This window comes from Lissotriton vulgaris, chromosome 2_2 (assembly GCF_964263255.1).
Source record: "Lissotriton vulgaris chromosome 2_2, aLisVul1.2, whole genome shotgun sequence".
Classification (NCBI taxonomy): Eukaryota; Metazoa; Chordata; class Amphibia; order Caudata; family Salamandridae; genus Lissotriton; species Lissotriton vulgaris.
In genome coordinates this window covers 210,106,931-210,134,273 of record NC_141688.1, presented here as the reverse complement: position 1 = coordinate 210,134,273, position 27,343 = coordinate 210,106,931, and the positions used below count along the sequence as shown (strand labels likewise).

The window sequence follows — 27,343 nt, the reverse complement described above, 5'->3', positions numbered from 1 at the left end:
CTGCAAAATCCACTAGACAGATACACAGCAGGCTTTACATCTGTAGGGATACACATTTTGCCCTACAGTGATTTATGATACCCACAGAAAATTAAAACCTTAGAAAAATGAAAATAAATATTTTTGGCATGTTACCTGCAGTGTTTCTATTCGTACTTGCAGCTGCAGTCTATCCTCCAGATCTTGGCAGCGTTCCTCTAGAGTCATAATTTGCTCTTGGAGTTGGTTCCTCTCTAGTTCCAGTTCTTCCACAACTGTTTGCAATCCTTCTCAATAAGAAACGGAAATGTGTTCATTAGACTCATCCCCCAAAAAATTGAATTTTACTGAATGCCTCAGCTCACAAAACTCATATGATGCAGTTTGACAGCTTTGTGTTCTGATGCTATTAAGTGCTCTGCTGATTTTGTCTATGTCTTTATAACAGCCACTAATATTTAAGAATCATTTAACAAGAGGAGCTGTAGGACTTGATAACAGATAAAAAAAACACAGCTCAGAGCTGATTAACTCATGCACCCACCAGAACAGTTGTTCACCATGATCAATAAACACCTGCTCATAGATGATTATGATTAGCACAATTGTTTTTTTTTCTTCTTCAAATTAAGAATATTGGAAAATGTCACTCAGACACAAAGTACGATCAAAACAAAAGATCAATTTCTGTACATATGACTGTAAGATGATTGAGGATGTGTTTTCTTTCTGGGATTCAGCCGGCAATACAATGAAAGGCAAGTTAGCTCAAAAATGTTAAGTGGGGCACAGATGTAAGAGTAGAAGAGTATATGCCGGTGAGTATTTTGAACAAACTGCAGCAGTTAAAGTCTTGCCCCAATATGCCACAAACTTTCCGGGAGTTGATAATCAGTGTGAGCCAGGAAATGCAATTTCTTGCTCAGTAGTTTAGGATTTGTCAAGCTACAACTGTAAAATCAACCCTCCTATGATTAAGTGGAAAAGAAACTGTCAATTTGCATGCCAGTTGTGGCATTTCAACAGGGACCATAAACAAAATAAGTTCCTGTTTGGTAGGCCTTAGTGTGGTCATCCTACTGAATAGAATGCTATCCCCATTATCAGCCATACATGCCAGAGTGGTTCCAACTAAAATTGAACAGCCTAATTTGGCTGGAGTCCAGAATCATTATTTTTCCTTACTATTTGAGATTCTGGCACTCTCTCTCTCTAAACGTTTCCAAATCTGTTGAGTGTTTTCACACAAAACACTTTCATTCATTGTCAACTGTACCAGTGTCCTGTTCTTTAAGGTCTTACTTTCGACAAACTTACAATATAATCACAAAGACGTGTTTTGGAGATTTCACTTTAACATGATTAGATAAGTGTGGTCTTCTCTTACCACGTGGATATACAGTAAATTATTAAATCAATATAAAGAAAGATGATGGGGCCAAGACAGTAGGGGAGACAATCATATTGCACATTTATTTCCACTATCAAGAAATTAAAATATGAAATGACCTCTCCGTGACAACAGTAACAAGAATTAAACCGCTCCAATGTTATAAAGCCAGAGTACCAATAATATGGGTGAAAAAGGTGACTAGTTCTGAAAATTATTTTTTGTTATACATGCTTGAATGCTAGCAGGATAAAATAGGTCTGTCAGCATCTCGGTAGAGAACTTTTAGAACTTCTGTCCAAATATAGAGAGGGCATTACGATATTAAAGCTTTATTTAGTAAAGGAATAGTAACTAGATAAATATAAATTTGGTTTAATTGTTCTAAAGTACTCAGCATTAATTGCAGTATTAGTCCCCATATGCAGGATAGGCATCTTTCAAATCACACTAAACTACACAAAGTTAGTATAAAAAACAAACAAATAAAAAATTGCGACATAAGTGGGAAACTGATGCTGGAACAATGTTCAGTGCAAAGTCAGTAATTAATTTACCATTTTTTAAAGAGAGTTATCTTACCATACTGGAGAACATGACACACTTATGGGGAAAGTCCAAGTTGACAAGTTGGAAAATGTTTGAACCAAAACTAGGCAGTTCATCCAGCACGCACATGCTTTAAAAGTAAACAAAAAATTATGGCCAAAACAAATTTCAACACAAATTAAAATACACCACAAAAATGGTTTGTTAGTTGAAGAAAATAAATTTGGACACGGAAACAAATTTGACAATATAAAAACTGTGCATGCTTTCAGAAACTGTCTAGTGGAGTTCACACCTGCATTAGGAGAACTGTACTCTGGCCACCAACCTCCCATGTTCTCCCCTTCAGCTGAATCAACACTGTCCAAAGTGCTGTTTGGGTCTTCGTACTGTTGACCATCATGGCCATAGTTGCCCTGTCAATGAGATATGGAGAACGTAAATAAAAAGAAATGAAAATTGTACAAAACAGGCAGCAATACTTTATTTTGATTTCTACTTATAAAAAGATATGGTCTTAACAAAAAAACATGCAAAAACAGGAGTTCTTTAGTCTAGAGCTCTGGACATTCAGCAGTTTGAAAAGGTGGAATCACATCTCATCACAGATTGTGTCGTAGTGAAATGCAACAGCTCGGCTGATCTCTGAAAGAGTAACAAGGATATGGTCCTGTTTAAAAACCATGACTTTGACTCCTGGCTTTCTCATGTAAAGATTCATCTACTACCAAATATCTTGCTATCACAGTGAACCTCCTGCTTCGATATAGCCTTTTACCCCTACCCAACTCTTCTGCGACTGATGGCAAGAGCAATGGTCTTGCCATCAGTCTTCATCAGGCTAGTTAACATACTTTATATGTTTTTGGTAGTGCCATGGTAACTACTTTGGTAGAAGGACTAAGACAGTGCACAGTTATAGAATTAATAATCAAGAAGAATCACAGCTTTCAGCAGTCCATGAGTACTTAGATTAATAAAATAAACCACATGAATACACCCATATCAGTTGTCTGGATGATTTCAGCAACCATTTGTTTTCATCATGTCCTTCACATACTTCTACAAGACATCTGGCGGTCTTCAGATGGCTCTTCCTAGTGAGTTTAGGACTGTATATGACTGACAAACCATCTAGTAATATTGGGTGGTATTTTTAACATCATTTATTTAGGCGTTATGAAGAGATTTTACAGGTTTCCTATCCGCCACTCTGCAGTCCTATGACTGTAAATAAGACCTTGGATTTAACTCGACAAAGAACTACTGTACTCATGTTAGAGCAGTTGAGTTTTATTATTCAGCATGAACTAACCATCTTGCTCAGGTTATTACAATCCAGCAGGGACATCGAGATATGGATATCCACACAATTATGAAGACTAAAGGAAGTAATGCCTAGCAGATGGTGGCCTTATACCATACCGCAACGTTTAGAAAATGTAAGATTGGATGATACTTCTCCTAATATTAATTTTCTTCTGTATGTGTGATGCCATTTCAGAGAAGGCCCCTCCCCCTGTTTTTTATGTACCCCCTAAGCACACAAGAAGGTATTAATGGAAACTCTAGTGGGTAGAATGTAGTGAGGAAGGGTAAGAAGGAGAGGCATTTGGGGAGCTGAGAGACGAAATTTAGAGGGGCATATGTGGGAGGCACAAGGGTTGCTGTGGAGGATAGTGGGGGGAGCTAAGAAATAGCCAGAAAACCATGCACACTTTTTCATCTCATTTTCAACAGAAGGGACAGCTATTATGATAAATATATTATTTATTCAATATACTAGTAATTTAGTGACATTTCCTTTAATATTCATTTGAAATAAGTTATTGACAGGGACATAAAAATGAGTAAAAACAGTATACAAATTATGATCTACAGCAAACAGAGTGCATCAAATACAAGCAGTGGTGTATAAGTAAGGTTGCATGCACACACCAACCTGAGGTTTCTTGTCGGACTGGTTGCCCTTCCTCCGGGACTGCGGCAGCCGGCCCATTCCTTGAACTGAGGTCAGTTCCTCCTCCAGATCCTGCTGCCCTGAGACTATGGCTGGATCAGAGCAGCCAGGAAAGAACCAGTCATCCTCAATCAGTTTTGTGCCACAGGAAAGCAATTCCATTGATACAATAAACACAAACCAGATTAAGAGACAGACATAACTCCGATGAACCCTAGGCCAGAACTCACAACAACGATTCGGGTTGATTCTAATTTTACCAAGCTCATTTACAGCATGCATAATATGTTTGCAACTGTTAAACACGTGTTTTACTTAATCAGTTGCAAGTTAAAGAGGACTGGAGATCAAATTGGACTTTCATTATTCTGCAGGTGTAGACATGACAGCATATTGCAAAGCAAATTGCATCTTAGAGAAAGTTAAAAACATAGAGCTTGACTTTGATAAATCATCAGCTCAAAGTGTCACTTTTACATCGGAGCTGATCAAATTCATTTTAAACTAATGGAACAGGCTCAGCTGGCAATTTAATTTTAGCCGCGCCCACAATGCTGGATAATTTGAGAAAGTCACAAATTGGGGATGTGCTAGAAACTGGCATAAAAGCACTTCATCAGCCCATAAAAATTCATTATATTGTGAGTCAATTCTACGGATCAATAAGGAATACACACATTGGTAACAAATGTTTAGAGTCTGCAAGCGAATAAATTATTTTATACTTGATAAAATGTAATTTTACTGTTTAAAGTAGTACAGTCCCATCTGTTTTGTAATCTGACAAAACACTTTCAGAACATTAATTAGGAAGTCTGCTTCATGCAAGCCAATCAAAAAAAGACAGGAAACGTTCAGAAAAGGGGAAGAAACGCAGCTCCAAACTTTATTCCTTAAAGAAGCTTGTCAGTCATCCTTCAGCAAAATTTATGTTACTGTCAGACCAAGATCAACAAGCAATCAGACCAAGTCTTGTTAGAACATACAAACAATATTTATGATTCCTCTTAGTTTTTTAACAGATGACATAAGGTTTAGTTACATCTTAGAGACTGAATTGTGAATCACATATTAGCATAAGGGAACAGAAAGAGGGCTCAGCATCACATGTGAAAGAAGCCAATTCAAAGAAATAATCAACTATCAAGCAAACAGTAGGGTTAATTGCATTATTGTCAAAGCAATGAGTATGAAAACTAAACAATAGCTACAGTATTATACTGCTGATGGTTTCCATCCAAGATAAAGGCTCCCAGAAGAAAATAACCAGCAGTATGCCCTGTGCTGCTGTCATGCTAGAGAAAACCTGCATGCACAAAACTGATGGGAAACCATGTTCTTAGCGGCTGCCCAAATCACAGTGTAGGCTAGGATTATGGAGGGGGAAGGGACAGTGAAAACTCATCGGGTGTATGGAAGGGGAAAAAGAAAAGAAACACAAAAGGTCATGCTTTACCTATAGAACTAAATAAAAGCAATACTTTACTCTAGCTCTTGTACCTTCATTTTAATTTACTGCAACGCTGTGTTTCTAAATGCGCTGCAGTCTGTATATCATTGGCAACCGATTTTAAGGCTCTGATGAGGTACAGCATGAACCTAAAACCATTTCGTTATGCATTTTTTAGTCTTAAAATACAATTTATCGCAAAAAGGAGTAATTGACTACTGTCCTTCAATATAAAAAAAGAGCATCTCTGTAAAGTTGGTAGGCACATACATCGTCCCACTCTACAGGCTCTGACAAATACTATAAGGACCCTGGCCATTAAAAGTAACAAGCAATGACAAAGCGAATAAGGCTGGGTTTGATGGACTAACATGTAAACATAAGCAAGCACAAGAGTTCACTACAGCATGCCTTACTAAAGAGGAGCACGGAGATGTAAAATAGTCCTAACGTACTAAATTGTTTGCACTCCAAGCTGATGGAATTGAGATCATTTGGCTTGCCTTTGTTTAAAATGGCAGACCACTACCATGACTCTGAGGATAAACAGCACAGAGGCCCTTCAAAGAACTGAGTCTAGTGGATGAAGCTGAAATGGCAGAGCAAGAGGCCAATGCCCCTCCACCTGGACCTCTACAAGTGATCGCGTTTCCCTGGTGCCTTCACCACTCTAGGGGCTTGGAAGCACTCAGAAACGCCCGCATCTCATAACAGATCCATGGCTGTAGATGGAGGATTAAGAGATAGTGGGCAATTACTATGATTGGGACACGTTTGCAGAGGTCTCAGAATGACATCCATACGCTGAACAGTGAAGTAGCAAAGTACTGTCCCAGAGCAGCAGTCTACCAGATCTTTGTTAGACAGATCAAAGGCTAGGTATTGTTTTTTTGGAAATCATTTAGATTTCTACTAGTACCAGTTTTTTTCCAGCAGATGCGTTTCTGGTATTGAGAAAATACATTCCAGAGACATGGAAAATCAAGAAGACTGCCAGTTGTTTGGCGGGAGGGAGAGAGGAAGAGGGGGAGAGAGAGAGGGAGAGAGAGGGAGAGAGGGAGAGAAGGAGAGAGTGAGATTGAGAGAGAGGGAGAGGGAGAGAGAGAGAGAGAGAGGGAGAGAGAGAGAGGGAGAGAGAGAGAGGGAGGGAGAGAGAGGGAGAGAGAGGGAGAGAGAGGGAGAGGGGGAGAGGGAGCGAGGGAGAGAGTCTCTGTGTAATTTGGGGCAATTGTATAAATCTGAGGGTTTAACCTCCACGTATTGTGAAATGCTATACATATATATATATATATCAGACAGTACTGATTGATGTATTCCTGGACCAAGCCATATGAAGCATGTGTGATCATCTTCAATCTTCTTGAAAATGACTATACATGCATATGTCCCCCAACGCTTTATGTTAAAATGCTAAATAAAGTTTTTTTTTTTTTAAAGAATCATTATTCTCAAGCAAAAACAATTTCCAAGAACTGACAAACTTGAAAAAGCCTTCAGTATTTTTCTTGTTGGATAGTTTTGCCAATTGCTGCTATAGGTGACATTTGCATGACCCAGATGAAGAAGCATGGAGACAAAGTAGTATTATTTTACTGTACATCAGAAGCACAAAGATTTTCTACAGCTAAAAGAAGCACTCATAATGCTTAAAGATATGGTAGTTCAGAACCGTTAACTGTGAATTCAGTCTTTATTCCTCACATTATACAGGCCTGTACAAAATAACAACACCAGTACACAAATTAAATGAAATTAAAATGGGATTTGTAAAGCGCTACCGTTGCCCTGAGGCGTCCAGGCGCTGAAACTAAAACAGAAGATGCCCTCAGGAGGTTACTAATTATTGAAACAAAAAGGTTTTGAGCTGTTTCCGGAAACTAGTTAGGTTGGAATTATCTCGCATCTGCAAAGGGAGGGTGTTCCACAGTTTAGACACATTGTACGAGAACGAACGTGCTCCTGCTCTGGCTCTAAAGATTCTGGGAATTTTGGCTAGTGATGCGGTTGAGGAACGAAGTGCCTTGTTGGGCAGATAAGGAGAAATCAGGGAGCAGTTGATTTCTGGACCCATTTTCCAGAAGGTCTGGTGGGCAATGCATAGAGCTTTAAACTTCACTCTGTCCCTAACAGGCAACCAAATGTAAGAGCTGCAGTCGCATAAACAAGTCCAGTTGCAAAAGACCCTATCATATATTAACATATGCCAACCTAGCCAGCCCCAGCGAAACAGTGAGTCACATCTCTGTGTTGATTGGGTACTAGGACAAACAAAATCCTAAAACTGCAAAAATGAAAAGTGGTAAAAAGACAAAAGCAAAACTGCTGCACTGTACAAATATTTTTCCAACAAGGAAAATATAAACAACTAATGTGGAAATTTTTTCTAACACATTTGCAATAGTTGTGATTTTGATAAAATATACTCTAATTGTCTAGGAGTGCTGTCCTAAAAAATGAAGAGCGGTGTATGAAGTAAGGTGCTCTCTTGATATATAATACTCATAGTTTAAATTTGAAGGTAGTACAAGAGTGACTTTCAGGATTTTTACATCAAGGTTCCAAACATGTATTTTAGGAATACATCTCTTTGTAAGATATCGCAGTTTGTAGGTAAGGGTCTTCTAGTTTCTTCAAAATATTATTTTTAGACTGTATTTTCATAATATAAAACAGCTACGGAGTGTTTGTTCTTGTATCCAATGTAATCGTACATTAAATGCTGGTGTTACGGGTTCCATTTCCCCAATGCAACTAGTTGAGATAAAAACATTTTAACCTCCAGCGTTATATAATTGATTATATCAAATACAACTTATAATTTAAAGCCAACATAAAAGCATGGATTTCCAAACATGACAAATTTAAAATTCAAATTAGCAATCCCATTTTTCAGCTGTATTTTGAGTTGGCTTTAAAATAGTTGCACTTAGGTTTAAAGATAAATATGGACAACGCAGGACAGTATATATTTTTCGACACTATAACTTGCTGGTTCATTCAAAGATGTATGAATTTCTCCTCATGAAGACACAGCAATGTACTTGGATGTTCAGACATACTTAAGTCACTTTGTAAAGCACACACAGGAAAAAATCAATGGAGAAATATTTAAATCATTGTTCTGTAAGGTGAACTCAAAAAAGCTTCTCTCAACTGTGTGGGACGTTTTCATAGAAGATTGCCCACATGCCTCAACTTCTTCAAGGAAGTCATGCTCAAAACCACTTTTAACAGTGCTTAAGGATTTATTTTTTCTGCATACTGTTTTTATTTTGAGGGGATTACCCATTAACACAAACATTCTTTACAAACCCTTAACTATTTTTTGTCATGTACTAATGTAATGACACAAACAAAATGAATGCAGAAAAACATTCACTTTAACAGAGTAGGAAAAAAACATTCTCCATTATCTTTCAAATGCGGTTTCTGTCTGTTGGTCCAAGAGGATCAATGAATACAAAATGAGCGATAAACAGATCTAGAGTTCTAGAGTACACTGTTGACAGAGACAAGTAATTTGCTGCTGCAGGTCACCATCTACAAATGCCCTTTAAAAGGGGCATTTGGGAGTCAAAAAGGCTACAACAAAATTGCATGGGTGACAGAGAAACAAGGACCCTGCACCAGTCGTCAAAGGAATGGAAGACTCAGAAGGCTTTCTTATGCAAATTAAAAGATAAGCTAAGGTGTGTCTCTCCGTGCAAAACCAGCTTAAGGGCTTCCCTCTAATGTTTGAAAGAAACTGCAGGGTGTGCACCTCTGTCCAAGTTCATGACACTGTAAGCAGCAATGCTATTTTTTTGAAGTATGGGCATTGTAAACTAAGAGTAAGTTCTGACACAGGGATAGATTTATCTCATTTCTTTAATGCATCGATGCTCATTCCAAATGCAATTTCCTGCTAAGACTGATTCGGAAGGGAGTTCCTTTTTAATACAGGAGGCTTTAATAATGGTCATTGTGCTACATAACGGTTCTAGATTAGACTACAGTGTCCATTAAAACACTGGAATTGGCGACCCAAAAAGGACAACTACAAGCAGTACAAATTGCAGCATTGTGACTAGTTTGTGAAGCACTTAAAACTACATGAGACACAGTTAATTGAAACAACTTCATGGGTTACGATTAAAGCACAGAATATAGTTTAAATATTGTTGTCTAACTTTTAGACTGCTCATGTTATGGCATCTGCATTTGACAAAAAGCAGATTATGCAACAAGCTCCTTCTTATGTGCTATGGTTTGCCTCAGGTAACTTCATATTGGTACGCAGGTAGGCCAAAATTGGGGAAAAGTCCATCAGCATCGCAATGAAGCAGATTTCAATTCATTCAGATAGGACTCAAAATATGCTGTTTAAGTAGGCACATGCATACTGACCATCTTCAGTAACTAATGGATTATTCTCCTCTATCTTGCATACAATGTTTTTAGTACTCGCGGCAAAGAAATCTTTGGTGATGGTGCACTTTAACAAGTCAGACTGAGATTAACATTCAGATTTACTTCTGTTTTGTCTGATTATCTAAACGTATTTGCCTCACACCTTGCCTGTACGCCTCAATCTTAGGGCGATTACTCTTTTGGCAGAGTGAGCTTTGATGTCTTTGGAAGACAGCTGATCAACCTTAACAGTAAAAATCAATGTACAGATTGCAGGACTGCTTTGCAAAAGTGTATAGGCAAATCATATTCAACATCCTTTAATGATTTAGCAATCGAGGTCGATCTCAGAGCAAGGCAGAGCAGAGATTGCTCCATTGCAAGTTTTTAGTGCTAAGAATTCCTAAATTCAGTTAATAGACATGACAGATGTGGAAGATTTAGGAGCTTGAGCTTGTGGATTTGCCTAGAGTTGGGTTACTTCTATAGGTGTTAACTGAGAAAAGTTGCTGAAGGTAATGAGGACAGTCAAATACAGAATGCTTCATGAATTTACTCTTAGTGCCTGGACCCTGAACTTCTTGCAAACACATACTCTGAGCCATCGGAAAATCAAATTCAGAAACTGATTATCTACTTGGCATCTACTTTAAGCATAAACAAATAAATACCAAGCTAAAGCAAGCAAGCAAGCCCAGGACAGGACCTCACCATAGATAAAGCCATGTGCCTGGTGCCAAGGCTACGGCCAGGTGCTTATCACATCCCCGTCAAACTCGGAAGCCAAGGATAAGCAAGCTAAGAAGGACCAGGTCAGCCTAAGGCAATTTTAATAAAAAAGGGTACAGCAGAGGCAAACATCCTGTAAAAGGATTAATGTATTTAGACAGACAGCCAAATAAGAAAAGTAACCCAGAAAAGCAACCCAGTCCAGCTGTTGTATTCCTGTAAGAAACTGGAGAGTAAGGCAGAAAGGCAATATAAACAAGCAAACATGCCCATGGTGTCAATACTTCCAATCAAAGTGATTGAATGCCATTGTGCTTCACTGGTCAAAAGAGTACTAAACATGGAACTTTTAAGCAGTTGGACATAAACGAATTCTTTCATTTTTGTCATATTTCCTATTTAATCATTTTGCAGTTGGGGTGTGTGGAAATCCTTTCTGCCATGTTTCTAAACCTGCCTTTCGTAGTGCCAAACTTGTAGACCGAGACAGGAGTGTTTACCCCTTATTACTGTAGAGATATACAGAGTTACAGCTAAATCAACCCGACAATAAAAGGGTTCAAACAGCATAACTTATCAACATTTTGTATTGAACATTATTATTATCTGAGATTTGTCAAATCTCCTATGATTTGTTTCTTTGGAATAAGACATTTTGGTTTTGTAGCATGTGCAATAATTTTGAGGAACGGAGATTTTTTATTGCATTGTCATTGTTTCAAAGTTCATTCTTAAATAAAATGTTTTATATTCTATTACCCACAACACAGTGTAAGTACTGCTCCAATAAAAAGGGACAAAACATACTTGTAAAGTCATTGTTTTAAAGATAAACAGTCAGAGTAAAAGTGTTTTGGTTTTAGATCGAAGCGCTTCAAGGTCTATGCAGAGGTTTAAATTTTTATTTTTAAATTTTATTTTAATAATTAGATTAGCAGTTGGCCTACGAAGGTTTTAAATGAATGAGCTAATGCCTTTAATATTGCTAGGGTAAATTATAAGGTTCTTCAAGATAAGTAACTCATTGGTGCATACACAGTGCTGCCCTCTGGAAAAGAAGCATATATTATTGAGCCCAAATTATGTCATTCATCATGTGTGCCTGACGCACAAGTTACTTACCTTCGGTAACGATATATCTGTAAGAAACAGTAGATAGATTCCTTTCCTTAGCATATCCCCAGGCGTCAGACTGGATCTGGAAAGTTTTGAGTAGCAGTACTACTACGTGTCGGTAGGCATCGTCTGCGGCTCCGCGTCCGTCGCAGGCACGGGGATGATATCGCCGGAGTACTTAGACGCCGCCCTCGCGCGCTGACGTCAGTTCTTATACACAGCTTTTCCACGCCAGGAACGCAGAGCCATGATAAAAACCGACACTGGTGCCATAAAAACTAGGGCCCTCAAAGGGATGTACTTTAACCCTAGATATCGGTTCGCAGAACGGGGAGGATGGGTGGGGCGGTAAGGAATCTAACACCAACTACTGTTACACTCAGATATATCATTACCGAAGGGAAGTAACTTGTGCATCTGAAAGAAATTGGTCAGTGTTAGATTCCTTACCTTAGAATAGATACCCCAGCAATACCAACCCGGTGGTGGGTCTGTAAACCAATAATCACACCATTAAGTCCTGGAGAACGAAACGGCCGAAAAAGCTGTGTCTCCGGACTGGACTGTCCAGGCAGTAGTGTCTAGCAAACGTGTGCAGTGAGGCCCACGTAGCTACCTGACAGATGTCCTGCTAGGGGACTCCCCGACCCAGGGCAGTAGGAGCTGCCGTGGTACGAGTGGAATGGGCCCTCAGCCCAACAGGGGCTCCTTTTTAGCCAAGGAGAAGTATACCTTGATGCACAACACGACTCACCGAAAGATGGTCCGTTTGTGCACCGTCATACCTTCTTAGCGCCCACGTAACCAACAAAGAGCTGGTCGTCCACCCGGAACTGGCGTGTGCGGTCCAGATAGAATGAGAGTGCACGTTTTGGGTCCAGAAGGTGGAGCCTCTCTTCCTCTTTCGAGGGATGCAGAGGCGGGAGGAAGGTGGGCAAGATGATGGACTGCCCGATGTGGAAGGCTGTGACTACCTTGGGCAGGAAAGAGGGACGCGTTCTCAAGACAACTTTGTCCGGATGGACAGGGAGGAAAGGAGGTTTGGAAGAAAGAGCCTGGAGCTCACTCACTCTCATGGCAGAGGTGATGGCAACCAGGAAGGCAGTCTTAAGAGTGAGTAGACGAAGAGTGCAATTGTGAAGTGGCTCGAAAATAGCGCACATCAAATAAGTAAGAACAAGGTTAAAGTCCCCCTGAGGCATCACGAAAGGAACAGGAGGAAACATGTGAGTGATGCCCTCGAGAATCTATTTACAACAGGGGAATTGAAAAGAGAAGGCTGATCCCGTAGCCTTAAAAAGGCTGAAATGGCAGAGAGGTAGCCCTTGAGAGTGCCCAGAGCAGAGCCTGCTGGGCAAGAGAAAGAAGAAAGAGGAGAATCTCTGAAAGGGGGATCATAAAGAGGATTCACAGCCTTTGCTGTGCACCATGCCACAAATGTATTCCACCTGCAGGCGTATACCAATTTTGTGGCGGGACGCCTGGTTGCCAGAATCACATCACAGACTTCAGGAGACAAGTCAAATGGCCTCAACTGTTGCCTACTCAATCTCCACGCATGGAGGTGGAGACTGGACAGGTTCGGGTGGAGGGCCGTCCCCTGCTGCTGCGACAGAAGGTCCTCCTGAAGAGGCAGACAAATCGGGGGATCGACTGACATGCTGAGTTGCTCGGGATACCAGTATCTTCGTGCCAAGTAGGGAGCCACAAGGATGACTTGAGCCTGTTCGCGCCTGATCTTCTTCAGCACTCTGGACAGAAGTGGTATAGGCGGAAAGGCGCACAATAGACTGCAGCTCCACTCGCGACAAAAAGCGTCTCCGAGTGAGTGCTGCTCTGGAAATTCCAACACGCAGAACTCTTGACATTGCACGTTCTCTTCTGTGGCGAATAGATCTAACCAAGGCTCTCCCCACTGCTGAAAGAGACCTTGCGCCACGTCCGAGTTCAGATGCCATTCGTTATCCATCATGCACCGACAGCTGAGTTCATCCGCCCTGGCGTTCAGGGAACCTGCCAGGTGTTGAACCACCAGGGTCACACACTGATGTTCCAGCCATTGCCAGAGTCGCAGAGCCTCCTGACACAGGGTCCACAACCCCACCCCGCCCTGTTTGTTGGAGTACCACATAGCGGTGGTGTTGTCCGTGAACACATGCACTAAACTCCCCCGGACAGAGGGAAGGAATGCTTTCAGTGCAAGTCGGATCGCCCGCAGCTCCAGAAGGTTGATGTGGAGCCGGGACTCCACCGGAGACCAGAGACCTCTGATCTCCGCCTCTCCCATGTGGCCCCCCAGCCCAGGAGGGACGCATCCGTCTCGACAACGTGCTCCGGTTGGGGTAGGGAGAGGGATCTGCCGCTGACCCAATCGCGGTCCGTAAGCCACCACTGCAACTGTCTCACAGTGCCCTCCGAGATCAGGACGTGGTCGGACAGGTTGCCTTGATGCTGGGCCCACTGAAACTTCTCACTGCAGAACCCGCATCCGCCACCGGGCGTGATGCACCAGAAGGATGCAGGAGGCCATCAGTCCCAGAAGCCGCAGCGTCAACCTTACCAAGCCGCAGCGTCAACCTTACCGAGACGCGGGATAAAGGCTGAAAGAGCGGTATCAGAGCCTGAATATCCCGAACCCGCTGTTTAGGAGCATAAACCCGAAACCGCGCAGAGTCCAGAACCACTCTGATTAAGAGGATCTTCTGAGAGGGACACAGGTGTGACTTCGGCACATTGATGGAGAACCCCAGCAGGTACAGGAGGTTGGCCGTAGTCTGGAGGTGGCTGACGACCGTCTGGGGAGAGCCCGCCTTCAACAACCAGTCGTCGAGATAGGGGAAGACTGAAACCCCTGATCTGCACAGATGAGCTGCGACCCCCGTCATCACTTTCGTGAATACCCGAGGGGCGCTGATAAGGCCGAAGGTGAGTACGGTAAACTGAAAGTGCTCTTGGCCTACTGTGAACCGCAGGTAGCGCCGGTGGGCTGGCAGGACGGGGATGTGAAAATAAGCGTCTTGCAAGTCCAATGCCACCATCCAGTCTCCCGGGTCTAGGGCAGCTAAGACCTGAGCCAAAGTCAGCATCTTGAACTTCTCCTTCTGGAGGTAGCCGTTGACGTTACACAAGTCCAAGATAGGACGGAGGCCCTCTTTTCTTTCTTGGGAACCAGAAAGTAGTGAAAGTAACAACCACACCCTACTTCTGGCCCAGGAACGTGCTTGATGGCCCCCTTGGCCAAGTTGACCGTAACTTCCTCTTGCAGAAGTTGCAAGTGATCCCCCGACACGCAGTAGTATTGCGGTGGCATGGCTGGAGGGGTCGCCTCGAAGGGGAGGGAGTAGCCCCTTCGGACGATATGCAGCACCGACCTTTCCGATGTGATGGTGCGCCAGTGGAGGAGGTGATGGCGAACCCTGCCACCCACTGGCGTCACATGGGCCTGAAAGCTCGGACTAGGAAGGCTTTGAGGCGGATGCTGCGGGGGTGGATGTGGACTGGCCTCGCCGCTGTCCCCTGGCACCGCCACGGTGGTTACCATGTCTGCCGCCACGCTGGAAGCACCCGACAGCGCTGGGGCCGAAGCACCCGACGGCATCGGTGCCGAAGCACCCGACGGCGTCGGGGCCGAAGCACCCGACGGCGTCGGGGCCGAAGCACCCGACGGCGTCGGGGCCGAAGCACCCGACGGCGTCGGGGCCGAAGCACCCGACGGCGTCGGGGCCGCAGCACCCGACGGCGCCGGGGCCGCAGCACCCGACGGCGCCGGGGCCGAAGCACCCGACGGCGCCGGGGCCGAAGCACCCGACGGCGCCGGGGCCGAAGCACCCGACGGCGCCGGGGCCGAAGCACCCGACGGCGCCGGGGCCGAAGCACCCGACGGCGCCGGGGCCGAAGCACCCGACGGCGCCGGGGCCGTAGTACCAGACGGCATCGGGGCCGAAGCACCCGACGGCGCCGGGGCCGAAGCACCCGACGGCGCCGGGGCCGAAGCACCCGACGGCGCCGGGGCCGAAGCACCCGACGGCGCCGGGGCCGAAGCACCCGACGGCGCCGGGGCCGTAGTACCAGACGGCATCGGGGCCGAAGCACCCGACGGCGCCGAAGCACCCGACGGCACCGGGGCCGAGGCACCTGACGGCGCCAGAGCCGTAGCACCAGACGGCGCAGGGGCCGTAGCACCCGATGGCACCGGGGCCGAAGCACCCGACGGCACTGGGGCTGAAGCACCCGACGGCACTGGGGCTGAAGCACCCGACGGCACTGGGGCCGAAGCACCTGATGGCACTGGGGCCAAAGCACCCGATGGCACCGGGGCCGAAGCACCCGGCCCGCTTGGGCTCCCAGTCGGGGCCGCGGGGCCCTAAGTCGCTACAGCGGGACCCGACTGAGGAGAAAGCTACCCATTGCCCATGAGTAAGGCATCGATCTGATCCGGCGTCGCGTTCAGCCCAGAGATCGGCGGGTTTGGAGCTGGCAGCGGCGCGTGCGGCTCTGGCGGAGCCTTGTGGGCGGTGTCGCCCGAAGCCCTGGCCGCATCGCGCGAGGGGAGTCGGAAGAGCGATGACGTCTCTTCAACTTCTTGTGCCTCTTACCGGAGGACTTGGAGCCTGATGAATGGTGTCGACTCGCCAAGCTTCGACCTCTTTCTCGACCTGGACCGTGAACGGCACGGGCCCGACTACCGGAGCTCGAGGCGCTTACAGGACCTCTCCCGCCTAGCCTTCAACGTCAATGCCCAGCAGTCGGGGCACGACTTGTCATCATGGTAGGCCCCAAGGCAATACAGGCACTGGCGTTGAGGGTCGGTAACCGACATCAGTCGGTTGCAATCGGCACAGGGCTTGAACCCAGGTATCCCTACCGGCACCGATAGTCTTACGACTCGAAACAGGATCAAAAAGATCGAAAAAGTTGGTCAAAAAGTGATTAAGGAGTACTGCTCTTTCCAGATCTGCGCTTGCTGGCGCGGAAAAAAGAATAACTGACGTCAGCGCGCGAGGTCGGCGTCTAAGTACTCCGGCGACGTCTTCCCAGTGCCGACGGCGGACGCGGGGCCGCAGACAACGCCTACCGACGCGCAGGGGTACTGCTACGCAAACCTTTCTGGATCCAGTCTGACGCCTGGGGATATTCTAAGGTAAGGAATCTAACACTAACCTGTTTCTTTCAGATGTGCCACATGCACTCTACAAAGAGACAAGAGAGGCCTTTTTGTGTTCGGATAACAGAAATAGTCTCTTTTGATCAAAGTTCAGAGGTTTTCAAGGGAAAATGGAAAGACTGGCTTGTATATGTTACTTTATATGCACTTAACAGTTGTTATAGAATGTATTTTGATGACAACAGAACTCTCAGTGCAATCAATTTACAGGCTATGGGTTTACAAAACAAAAAGTTATGAAATGCGTGATTGGGGACACATGCAGCAATTTCTGCACAATTTACTGCACTTGGACAAATATTACTAAATAGTCAGAGTACAAGTGCAGCAAGTGAATCCAATCACACGACTACAGGTTAATATCAGAGAAAAAGACATTCAACTTCAAACTAGAGCACAACTGCTTTCCAGCTGAGCAGCAAGGATAACAATTTAAAAATAAAATACTATGTGTATCCTAGTTTTCTTGTGCAGTGGGATAATAGCCACGATAACTATGCTCTATGTACTACATTTGTAGAAAGACCAAATCGATGTCAAAAATTTATTGAACACAGTTTGCCTTTTCATTATACTAATGAGCTTAACACAGTCTATCTACATTGATGAAGGTCGATGAGTGACGGTCTTTACAAAACTATGTCACTTCTGCAAACTAATAACCCACTATGAAGAATTTAAATGAGCAAAGCCACCTGAAAAGCTGTCAATCAGCCAAAGCTCACACACATTCTATAACACACTAGAATACACCTGGTTAGAATATTAAATCTTTATCTAAAATAGATGAATTCACCTTCCCGCTCTTCTTCAATCTGAACCATTCTTAGAGCAATAGCCGATTTTTCTTCCCTCATGTGCTCCAACGTTTCCTCTGACTCTGGCATCATGTCATGCCACTCCAAAACCTGATTCTGCAACTCATCTGCACTACCAGATTCACTTGTCTGCAGGGAAAACAAGAAGTAAAAGATGGCATTTAGTGCAAAGAACCCAACGAGCAGCTGAATATTATTTAATGTTCATAATAAAAGATGGCATGCTTTTCTTTAATAATAATAACCTTTCATGCTTACATTTAAACCACTTTCTTTCTCTCAAATGAAGTACACATATTGAAATATGCAAAGTAATAATTGTCCGCAATAGTTTACCAACAAGAGTTAACTATATACTCATAAGAAAGGTATAATCATAAATAAATAGCCCTAACCCAAAAGAATCACCTTCTGGTAGCATAACAGGAAGCTCCAACACCATTCTGAGAAAGATAGCATGCCACGTTACTCTACAGAAAAGTCTGTATTGAAATCATAATAAAATCGTAGGCACGGGATAGTCCCGTCCAGGCATGGAGATCCTGGAGCAGCTCTTTCAAAGTCACATTAAATTCACCTTAATGAGAACATATCTGTCAGAAATGTTGTAATATAACGTTTTTACAGACTTAAAAAACAGGCTATATTGCCAATGCTTATGGAATTACTTTAAAATTTAGAAGGAAAAAAAGGGTCATACTCTTAAAAATCACTTAAACAAAAATCAAAAGTGATCTTCTAAAAAGCATACTTCACAAACCTTTTACTTATTTTAAAAGTAAGCGAAGTGATAATAATAGCAATGTGCCTGTATAAGCTGCTGCAATGAAACAATGTAAAAAGGACAACGCACCTTTAAAGGCCTTCTGACTTCCAGTGTCCCATTATGCCTTGTAGGTGGCAGTTTACTCAGCCCTTTTTGATGAGCAAATCAGTAGAGTACCGGTATACATGTATTATATTTTCAGTCGGGGAGGAGGGAGGGTTGCTTTAGATTCAATGGAGTTTCCCCAGAGAGAGTACTTGGCTCACAGGTAAGAAACCATTATTTCTCTCTCTGGGGATCTCCATTAGCACTGAATACATTTGTAAATTCATTAGAGATACTCAACCAACTTGGGAATCAGACTTAACATGTGAAATAAAACAATAGTGTCTCGTAAAGGTGTGAACTGATCTCCAAGTTGCAGCCTTGCCAATCTAAGCAATTGGGTTGTTCCTAAGCAAAACAGCAGTAGTTGATTTACCCCTGGTGGAGTGGGCTCTAGGTTTATCAGATAGAATAGTTTGCTTTTTGATAACAAAGGATTATGCAGTAGACTATCTAGATAAGGATTGTTTGTAAGTGGTATATCCTGTCCGTAGAGGACCAATGTTGACAAAGAGTTGTTTTCATTTTCTTAAAGATTTTGTTTTATCTAGATAGAGCTTCAAAAAACCTAACATCAAGGGTGTAGAGAGATCTCCATGCAGGAGAAGAGGAGTTTTTGACAGAATGTAGGTAAAGTAATAGTCTGATTGACATGGAAATCTGGAAATACCTCTGGAATTCAGGATGGGTCCTCATCACTACCCTATTGCTATAGAATTCTGTGTAAGTTTCATGTGAACAGAGAGCCTGTATCTCACTAACTCTGCAAGCTGTACAATGCCGTACTTCACAACATCTTCTCAGATTGTGGTATTTCGCAAATGTAGAAAACAAAAAATGGCCTGGATTTGCATTAAGGTTCTACCAAGGGCACACTGCGGAATGCTCTATGGATCGATTGGTCAGGGAAATTTCTTTACACCTTTCCTACAATTCCCCTTCTGCTCATCAAGTTGTCTCACTGGAGAGCCAGAATAATTCTCATTGCTCTGGAGTGGCATCAACAGTGGTGGTTCATGGATCTCCTTCACCTCCCAGAGTCTCCAAAGAAGAAGCCTCAGTGAAGAATGGATGTTCTACAGAAGTGCGGAGGCCAGATTCTACATCCCAAACTTCCCTCTATGAACTTAGCTGCATGGCTTTTGGACCCAAACAATACGGCCACCAAACCTTCCTCAGGAATTAATAGTTGTGCTAACAGAAGACAAGAGACCATCTGCTAGGACTTATTCCTACAATTGGAAGATCTACTGTATCTGGTGTACTCAGAACAATGTCAATCCTCTAACTTGTCAGAAAGAGGCTACTCTTACACATCTTCTCCATCTCACTAAAGCAAAATGGAATTGCTCCACAATTACAGTACATCTCGCAGCTGTCACAACTTATCGAAAATGTCCGTCACAAATGTCCTTTTTCACAATGATGGTAGTACCTTGATGTAAAGCCTGGGATTTTTTGTTTTCTATATTTGCGTAAAGATCTACTTGGGGAAATCCCCAATCTGCGAAGATGTTATTAAGTACCGCGTTGTTTAAAACCTACCTGTGATTTTCTTAAACAGCTCTGCTGAGAATGTCTACTTGAGCATTCTGAGTTCCCGGAAGATGGACCACTGTAATCTTGAGATCCCTGTAGATGAGTCCTTTCCAGATGGCTTGAACTGCTAGGGATCGAGGCCTAGATCTTGTCCCTCCCTGCTTGTTCAGATAATGCATAGTTGTTGCAAGGAGAGAGTCTGTTTTGAATGACGGGAAAAAAGCCTTCACTGCCCTCAGTTCCAGAAGGTTTATGCGGGAAGCCTGTTACCTGAGAGACCACAGGCCCTTAATCTGTAGATGGGTCATATGAGTACCCCCAAAATGTCAAGGAGCTTCCGTCATTATGGTTTGGGCCGGAATAACTTTGTGGAAATTCATCCCTTTGAGGAGATTCTCTGAGCGACACCACCATTTAAGCGATTGTTTCACGTGATTGGTCAGAAACACTCAGTCTTCCTATCTTCCTGAGGTCTGATCTCATTGATCTTCAAGGCATTGTTGGAGAGGCTGCATGAAGAGACGTGTATGCGGATTAGGAAGGTGCACAATGCCATTAAATCCAGAAGAGAAGAGACTTGTCTCACTGTTGGATGGGATGTTTTCTTCAGATTGCGACATTCTTGAAAGATAGATAATTAATTGTCTCTCCTCCAAAGGACACGCTTGACACAGAACTCCACCCTAGTAATGCAGTGATTGAACAGTTGTTGAGATGTACTTGTCGTGATTCACATGCAGACCTAGTCGATTGAGAGTCATGACGATTAAATAATAATGTTGGCTTGTTTTCTGAAAAGAAGAAGCCTTGATGTACCAATCGTCTAGACGAAGATCCTCATTTTCCTGAGGTGGGCTGCTAGAATGGCCATGCATTTAGAGAAAGTTTGAAATGAAGACTTGCAGCCGAAAGGAAAGGACCTTGTATTGATAGCGGCCTTTTCCTACAATGAACCTCTAGAAAGTTTCATTTTTTTATATTGGGATTTAAAGATAGGAGTTTTGCAGATCAATCGAGAATAGCTGGCCAGATGGAGTTGATGGTAGAGCTGATGAAGAGCCAAAATGCTAGAGTTTTCCTTGCCAACCATGTGTTTGAGGTCCAAAATGAGTCTGTATTAGTTTTCGGTCCTTTGTCCTTCACCAGAAAATAATGGGAATACATTCTCATTCCTTTAAGATGATGGGGGATCCTTTTCCATTGCCTGCTTCTGAAAAAGGAGTAAAAATTATTGTTGCAGGTGATCTCGTTGGAAAAGGGAAGGTTTCGTTGTGGAATAGATGGTAGCTACCAGAAAACGACAGGTTGAGAATACGATGCCGAGCTTAGGGTTTCAAGCAGCTTAGTCTCAGCCAAGAACAGTGCCTAAGAGCCTGGCCATGAAGGTAGCCAAGCATTGCTAGAGTGGAGGGAACTGCTGCAGCACTGATAACCTGGCACAACACCATCATGCCTTAATTACCAAATCTTGGAAATCCGGACGCTTATCTCTAGGAAGATCGACGATGAATAGATTAATGGAGATCCAAGAGACCTGCCATAGCGTCCAAGAGAGATGTAGCACTAGCAGCTTTCATGGAAACTACACAGGTTCTTCAGAATGTTCTGCCCACTGAATCCTTCCCTCTTCTATCCCTCCACTATCCTTTTCAATCCGACTAACATGCCCACCTCTCAGATGAATTTCGTATTTTCCTATACTAATTCACCACTAATAATTTTTGGTTTCCAGAGTAGCGCGCTACTCGCCGTAAAGCGCTTCGACCCCCGTCAGGGGCAATAAGTACTATATAAATGCAATCACAATCCAGTTTTTGTTCTCCTTATCCGGAGGTACCTTACAAGATGGCACTGTGGCATGAAGTTTTCAGAGCTGCTGAAACAGTGACTGAGTCTGGAATTGGATCTGGGCGAAGAAAGGCCAGATCTTTGTTCGGTGGTCAGTATTTTTTGGGGAGGCATGATGGATCAGCCTTTACAGCAGTTTGAAGTGTCTCAAAGATTACCGACGGGGATGATGTTGTAGTTGGCAAATCTCTTTTCAATTTGTTAGCTCCCCGGATGAGAACTTCCTGCAATGTTTTATCTTCTACTGGTGATATTCTTGGTGGAGGAGAATCCCTAGGGTAGGCGAATATGGCGAGATTGTGAGGATCTTGATCTACATGAAGAGTATATTCTCTGCCTTGAATGCAACTGCCTGCGAGATCTTGAAGGATTTTCACGATGTGATCTTGATCTAGACCTAGAACTATAGGAATGAGGTCTACGGTGAAGTAGATTCTGCTGGTAAAATGAGAAGTGTGGCTCAATGGTTGGAGCGGCAGACCCTGATGCAGAGGTCTAGCCCGGGACCAGGGTTCAATTCCCCGCCTCAGCGGGTCTTGGGCTCAAAATTTCACGGACCTGATAATTCTCGCCTCGGTGCCTATTCCAATCATGGAGTCCCACTCTGCAACTCTGGGCAATAGCTTGCTTAATCTCCACAAAGGCCCCCACAACGCTAAGGATGCCTGGCCTCCTCGATACAGTTAGCTGGGGGTACTTGTTGGAGGTGCTTCGGTTAGCGGGGATGGGACCCCTTTTCTGCAAATGGATTCGTATCCTTTACAGTGCGCCTACGGCCAGGGTCAGGCTCGGAGCGGCCCGCTCGGAGGAGTGGCGGTTGGGCAGGGGCACCCGTCAGGGGTGCCCCCTGTCACCGCTCCTGTTCGCTCTGGCGATTGAGCCCCTTGCAGTGACACTGCGCACGGAGATGGCGCCCTGGGGAATACGAGTGGGGGATGTGGTACACCTGGTTTCGCTTTATGCGGACGATGCGTTGTTCTACCTGACCTCCCCGCGGGAGTCGCTGCCGATCCTGTTACACCACTTGGAACGCTTCGGTGCAGCTTCTGGGCTGCGTCTTAATCCTGAGAAGTCCCTGATCTTTCCCCTTGCGGGATGCGGTGAAGACCCTCGTGTGGGTTTCCCGCCCCTGGGGCTGCGGTGGGAGATGGAGGCCTTCCGCTATTTGGGCATTCAGGTGGCTGTCTCGGATGAACAATTGCTGGCCCGCAACGCCGACCGTGTGCTCAGTTCAATACAACAATCTGTATCCTTTTGGAATACGCTGCCACTCTCACTCATGGGACGATTGGCCGTCTCAAAGATGGTGATGCTGCCTAGAATATTGTATATCCTACAGAATACCCTCTGTCCTCTACCTCCTCGAATTTTCAACAAGCTTAATACGATGCTTACCTCCCTGCTCTGGGCAGGCAGACGCAGCAGAGTTGCGCTGCGTACGATGGTCAGACGCTGGGAGGAGGGGGGCTTGGAGGCCCCACGCTTTGATCTCTACTACTACGCGGCCCAACTTATACCGGCTGCGCGCTGGTTCGCGGGCGCGGACAATTGGGAATTGCGACTCTTGGCCGGGAGCGCAGATGAGAGGGCGTTGCAATTGGCTCTGATGCGTGGCAGAGGAGCGGATGGCAACCTGCCGTACATTGTTCGGCATACTGCAGGGATCTGGCAGCGAGTGGTGGAGAGAGTGCTGAGACGGGCCCCTTTTCATAGGGAGCTGCCGATATGGATATTGGCACCGGTCACTCTAATGGAGGAGCACATGTCGTTTCGGGAATGGCGTGAGGGCGGCTGCGACACTTTGGCAGACTTATACCCGGACGAGTCCTTTGTGACCCTGGAGAGAGCCATCGAGGCCTTCAGTCTTACTGGGGGCCAATACCTTCACTATGGAGGCCTGCGGGACATGGCGAGAGCGACGTGGCCACAGTTCCCTGAGGCACCCCGGGTGTCCCATACTTTGAATATCGTGCTATCGTGCGGCGCGGGACGGCGATTGATAACGCTTTTATATACAGCGATGAGAAGCGACTCGGCGCCTCCGGTGTCTCCGTCCTGGGCGGCGTGGGAGGCAGACTTAGGGGTTGCCTTGGACCCGGGACAGCGGGGGCGGATAGGGACGCTCACCAAGAAGGTTTCGTGTAACGCACGTTTCAAATTAATCCATTTTAATTTCATGCACCGCACTTACGTAACCCCAGTTGCTCTGCGCCGCATTGCGCCGGACAAATCGGATGCCTGTCCTCGGTGTGGTTCAGTAGGAGCCGGATTTCTCCACTTAGCTTGGGAGTGCCCACTAGTCGGGGACTTCTGGAGGGTTGTGGTAGCCTACATCCGGAGAGTCACGGGATTGCGTCTTGACCTGTCCCCGACCCATTGCTTGTTAGCCCTAGTCCCCAAACCTAAGAAGAGGAACCTATCATATAAAATGCTGCAGCTGCTCTTAGTCCTGGCTCGACGGCGGGTGGCTATAACCTGGATGGGACAAAGGGCGCCAGATATGACGTTATGGCTTCGGGATGTGGGGGAATGGACATTGGCTGAAGAAACGCACATGCAACATACGCGTAGGGATGAGCGGCTACAGGAGGACTTACTTGCATGGCGTATGATGTGTGCGGGGGGGGTCGACTGCCAGCGACTCTGATGCTACTAGTGCTGCATTGTTCTCGTCCGAGGAATCGGAACCTGAGGAAGGAGTGGCGGGGGATGGGGAGGGTGAGTAGGGGCTGGGGTACTGCCCTGATGACTACGCACATGTTCCTTATGTCAGTTTTTCTGTACTTGCACTGTATCCAATGGATCTGATTCTTGCATCTCCTGTTTTATCTGCAACTGTTGAAGCCGTGCTGGGGGTGTGAACTGCGTACACATGTTTTTTCTATACCTTGATGCCAATGTTGGGGGGGGAAAGTATTGTTTAATCTGCTGAAAAAATAAAGTTTTTAATTTTTTTCACCCTTAAAAAAAACGGATGCCTGGCCTCCACCTTGGGGGTGCCCAGGAGTGGACGCCTCACAGGGAAAGCCAGGATGGGTTCACCGGCGGTATTCTTACAAGCGCCTTGAGACCCTTGCGGGTGAGTAGTGCGCTATACAAGTATCAATTTACATTACATTACATTACATTACATGTGGCGATGATGGCCACTACAGATGGTTCACTAGAGCGGTGAGCCTACATGGTGAATAATCACAAATCAGACTCTGAAGGAAGTCTACACGCTTTCATTCATGAAAACCAGTCCGCTGTCCGGATCAAGGTAGTTGAATGGTGTCTCGACATGCCCGTGGGGGGGGGATGTGGCGCCGTGGCCAGGTCGACTGACGCTGGAGTCTGGGGATCACGGTTCAATCCCCGGCTCCGGAGGCAGGTTAGGCCAGCACCATGTGAATATGGGCAATAGCTTGCTTAATCTTCCCGATGGCCCCCGCGCCTAGAGACCCTTACGGGTGATTGTTCGCGCTTTACAAATGTGGATTATTATTATTATTATTAGCAGTCTCATCAGTCAGGGAATAATGCAGTTTGCGGTTGGCTATGGAGGTGTATCTTTTTCCCTACTCACTCTCTCACTCACTCACTTTCTCATAATGCGCCTGGAAAGGGTCTTGCAGTAGTGATATGCACTAGGGGTCATGAGAGTCAAGCCAACATAAGATACAGATCATTTGAAGTCTTTTTTTGCCGCAGTCAGGGCAGTTCGCAAAAAGGATGGCATTTTACAAAAAAATTAGATACATTTATGGTCAGGAAATTATCTAAAAATGTACTACACCCTAAAGGACATTGAGTGAGTCACTTTAGAACACTTGAAATAAACTTTTTTTGTGGAAATAAACCTTAAACAAGCATTTACAATGCAATGGTTTCGCCTTTGGAAAAGTTAGAGCTATTGGAATTGTAAATGACAAAATTTGTATTTATGTGTTGGTTTTGAAAACAGATAAATAAATGGCATTGTCATTTACATTGCCATTAGCTTAATCTCTCCTTTCAAGATGTATGTGCACTGTGGGGTTTCTAGGGCTGAGGCCCGCGAGCCCAGACACTCATTAAAACCCACAAGGCGTTGTCATGCAAATCAGGAGCCCTCGGCCACAGAACAGAGCTATCATTTCAGGGCCCGTTTTTAGGAGGCCGGCGTCACCCCACCCCGCTGACTATCTTAAGCTTGCAAAAAATAAAAGCGAAATCATAGATTTGAGAGCCCCCTTCTGCTTCAGTAACAAAACCTTAGTCTTTTTCACTGAAAGGGGGAGGTTTTGTGTGTTGCAACCGGAAGAGCCGTGTGTCAAGCAGGGCCCTTCAAGGAGGCACAGGCCCGTGTGGCAGTGAGAGAGGGAGAAAGAGAGGAATAAAGTAGGAGGCAAAGAAAAGCGCGAGAGGGGAGGCAGGAGAGAGAAGAGAACAGAATGACTGCAGGCAAAGAGGGAAAAGAAGGAGTGGGAGAGAAAAAGGCAATAAAGAGAAGGCAAGGACGAAGTAAAATGACCAAAGAGGGTGAGAGAGGAAAAGCGGGCACATCGAGATTGTAGAGACAGAGGGCAGAGAAGGGGCAGCGATGGCAGATGAATGGAGATAGTGATGCACGCGGCAGGCAGTGCCGCCTTTGAACCAAGCTGTCTCAGCTAAGACAACATAGTGGTCTCCCGTCCTCTGCGGCCAGGCCTACACCCCACGGACTCTGAAATGCACTAGGGCCCCAGGTCCAGCCCACTCTGCAGAACTCGGATGAGGGGTCTTCCTGCTCGTGCAGTGTCCTGGGCCCTGTGAAACAAGCCACCCCGGGCCAGGGCGGGGTTCTGCACTCATCTGCCAAGTCTAAGGCCTCGGGCCATCTCTAGACACGGGCCCGGGTGCAGGCGAAGTCTGCAAGATTGACTCCAATGCAAGCCAGCCTTGCATAGTTTAAGTGGTACGCCTCATCTTGGCGCTAATTAAGCTCCAGGTCCGGGTCTGAAAGCTCTTGAATTAGAACTGACCTTTCGGAAGCCCCCTGAGCCCCGCCTGTTTTTTCACCAGTCCACATACTCGTGATGCATTTCACAGTTAACAGTTTCAGGGCCAAGAGGAGCCATTGGGTGCCTTACACGGCGCTTTACAAGGCTGCGACGTTTATTACTTGTTAGTAGATATGTCTAGAACTAAAGACACTGAGGGGAACAAAATGACTAAAATGTATACCAAACTGACCAGCTCCCCAAAGACCCTTGATTGTTTGCAACATTATATTTGTTTTGACACTTCCAGTAGACCCCTGTGTATGGGAACAGAGGGATTTTTGAATGAGATACCCTTCCCCCAAAGTCTTATGCAACTGCACTGGCAAACACGGGTGGTGAGAGGGTCATTTAACTCTTTACAGGCAAATAACATGTATACTTTCGCAGGGCGGCCTTTCAACGTTGTTCATTGCAGGTACCGCTTCTGCGAGCAGCAGAGGCACAGGCTCGACGCATTCCAAACACTGCCCTTACTTTAGGAACAGGCCCGTTTTAGACCATAAACTCTTCGTGCTGCTGCCGCTTTGTACACCCA

General features: G+C 45.1%; 1 protein-coding gene across 4 annotated transcripts in view; it reads right to left on the bottom strand.

The window, feature by feature from the left end:
* Positions 1-27,343, bottom strand: part of LOC147729254 (uncharacterized) — a 690,765-nt gene that overhangs the window by 445,083 nt on the left and 218,339 nt on the right. For 2 of the 4 annotated variants that reach the window (XM_086959552.1, XM_086959553.1), the window contains exons 14-17: positions 17,523-17,673; positions 3,861-3,970; positions 2,214-2,334; positions 136-266 (exon numbers count right to left, since the gene is read on the bottom strand). In XM_086959552.1, the coding sequence (XP_086815678.1) occupies positions 136-266; positions 2,214-2,334; positions 3,861-3,970; positions 17,523-17,673 (513 nt within the window). The remainder of the gene's footprint in view (positions 1-135; positions 267-2,213; positions 2,335-3,860; positions 3,971-17,522; positions 17,674-27,343) is intronic. The other 2 variants (XM_086959555.1, XM_086959556.1) reach the window with 1 other exon arrangement.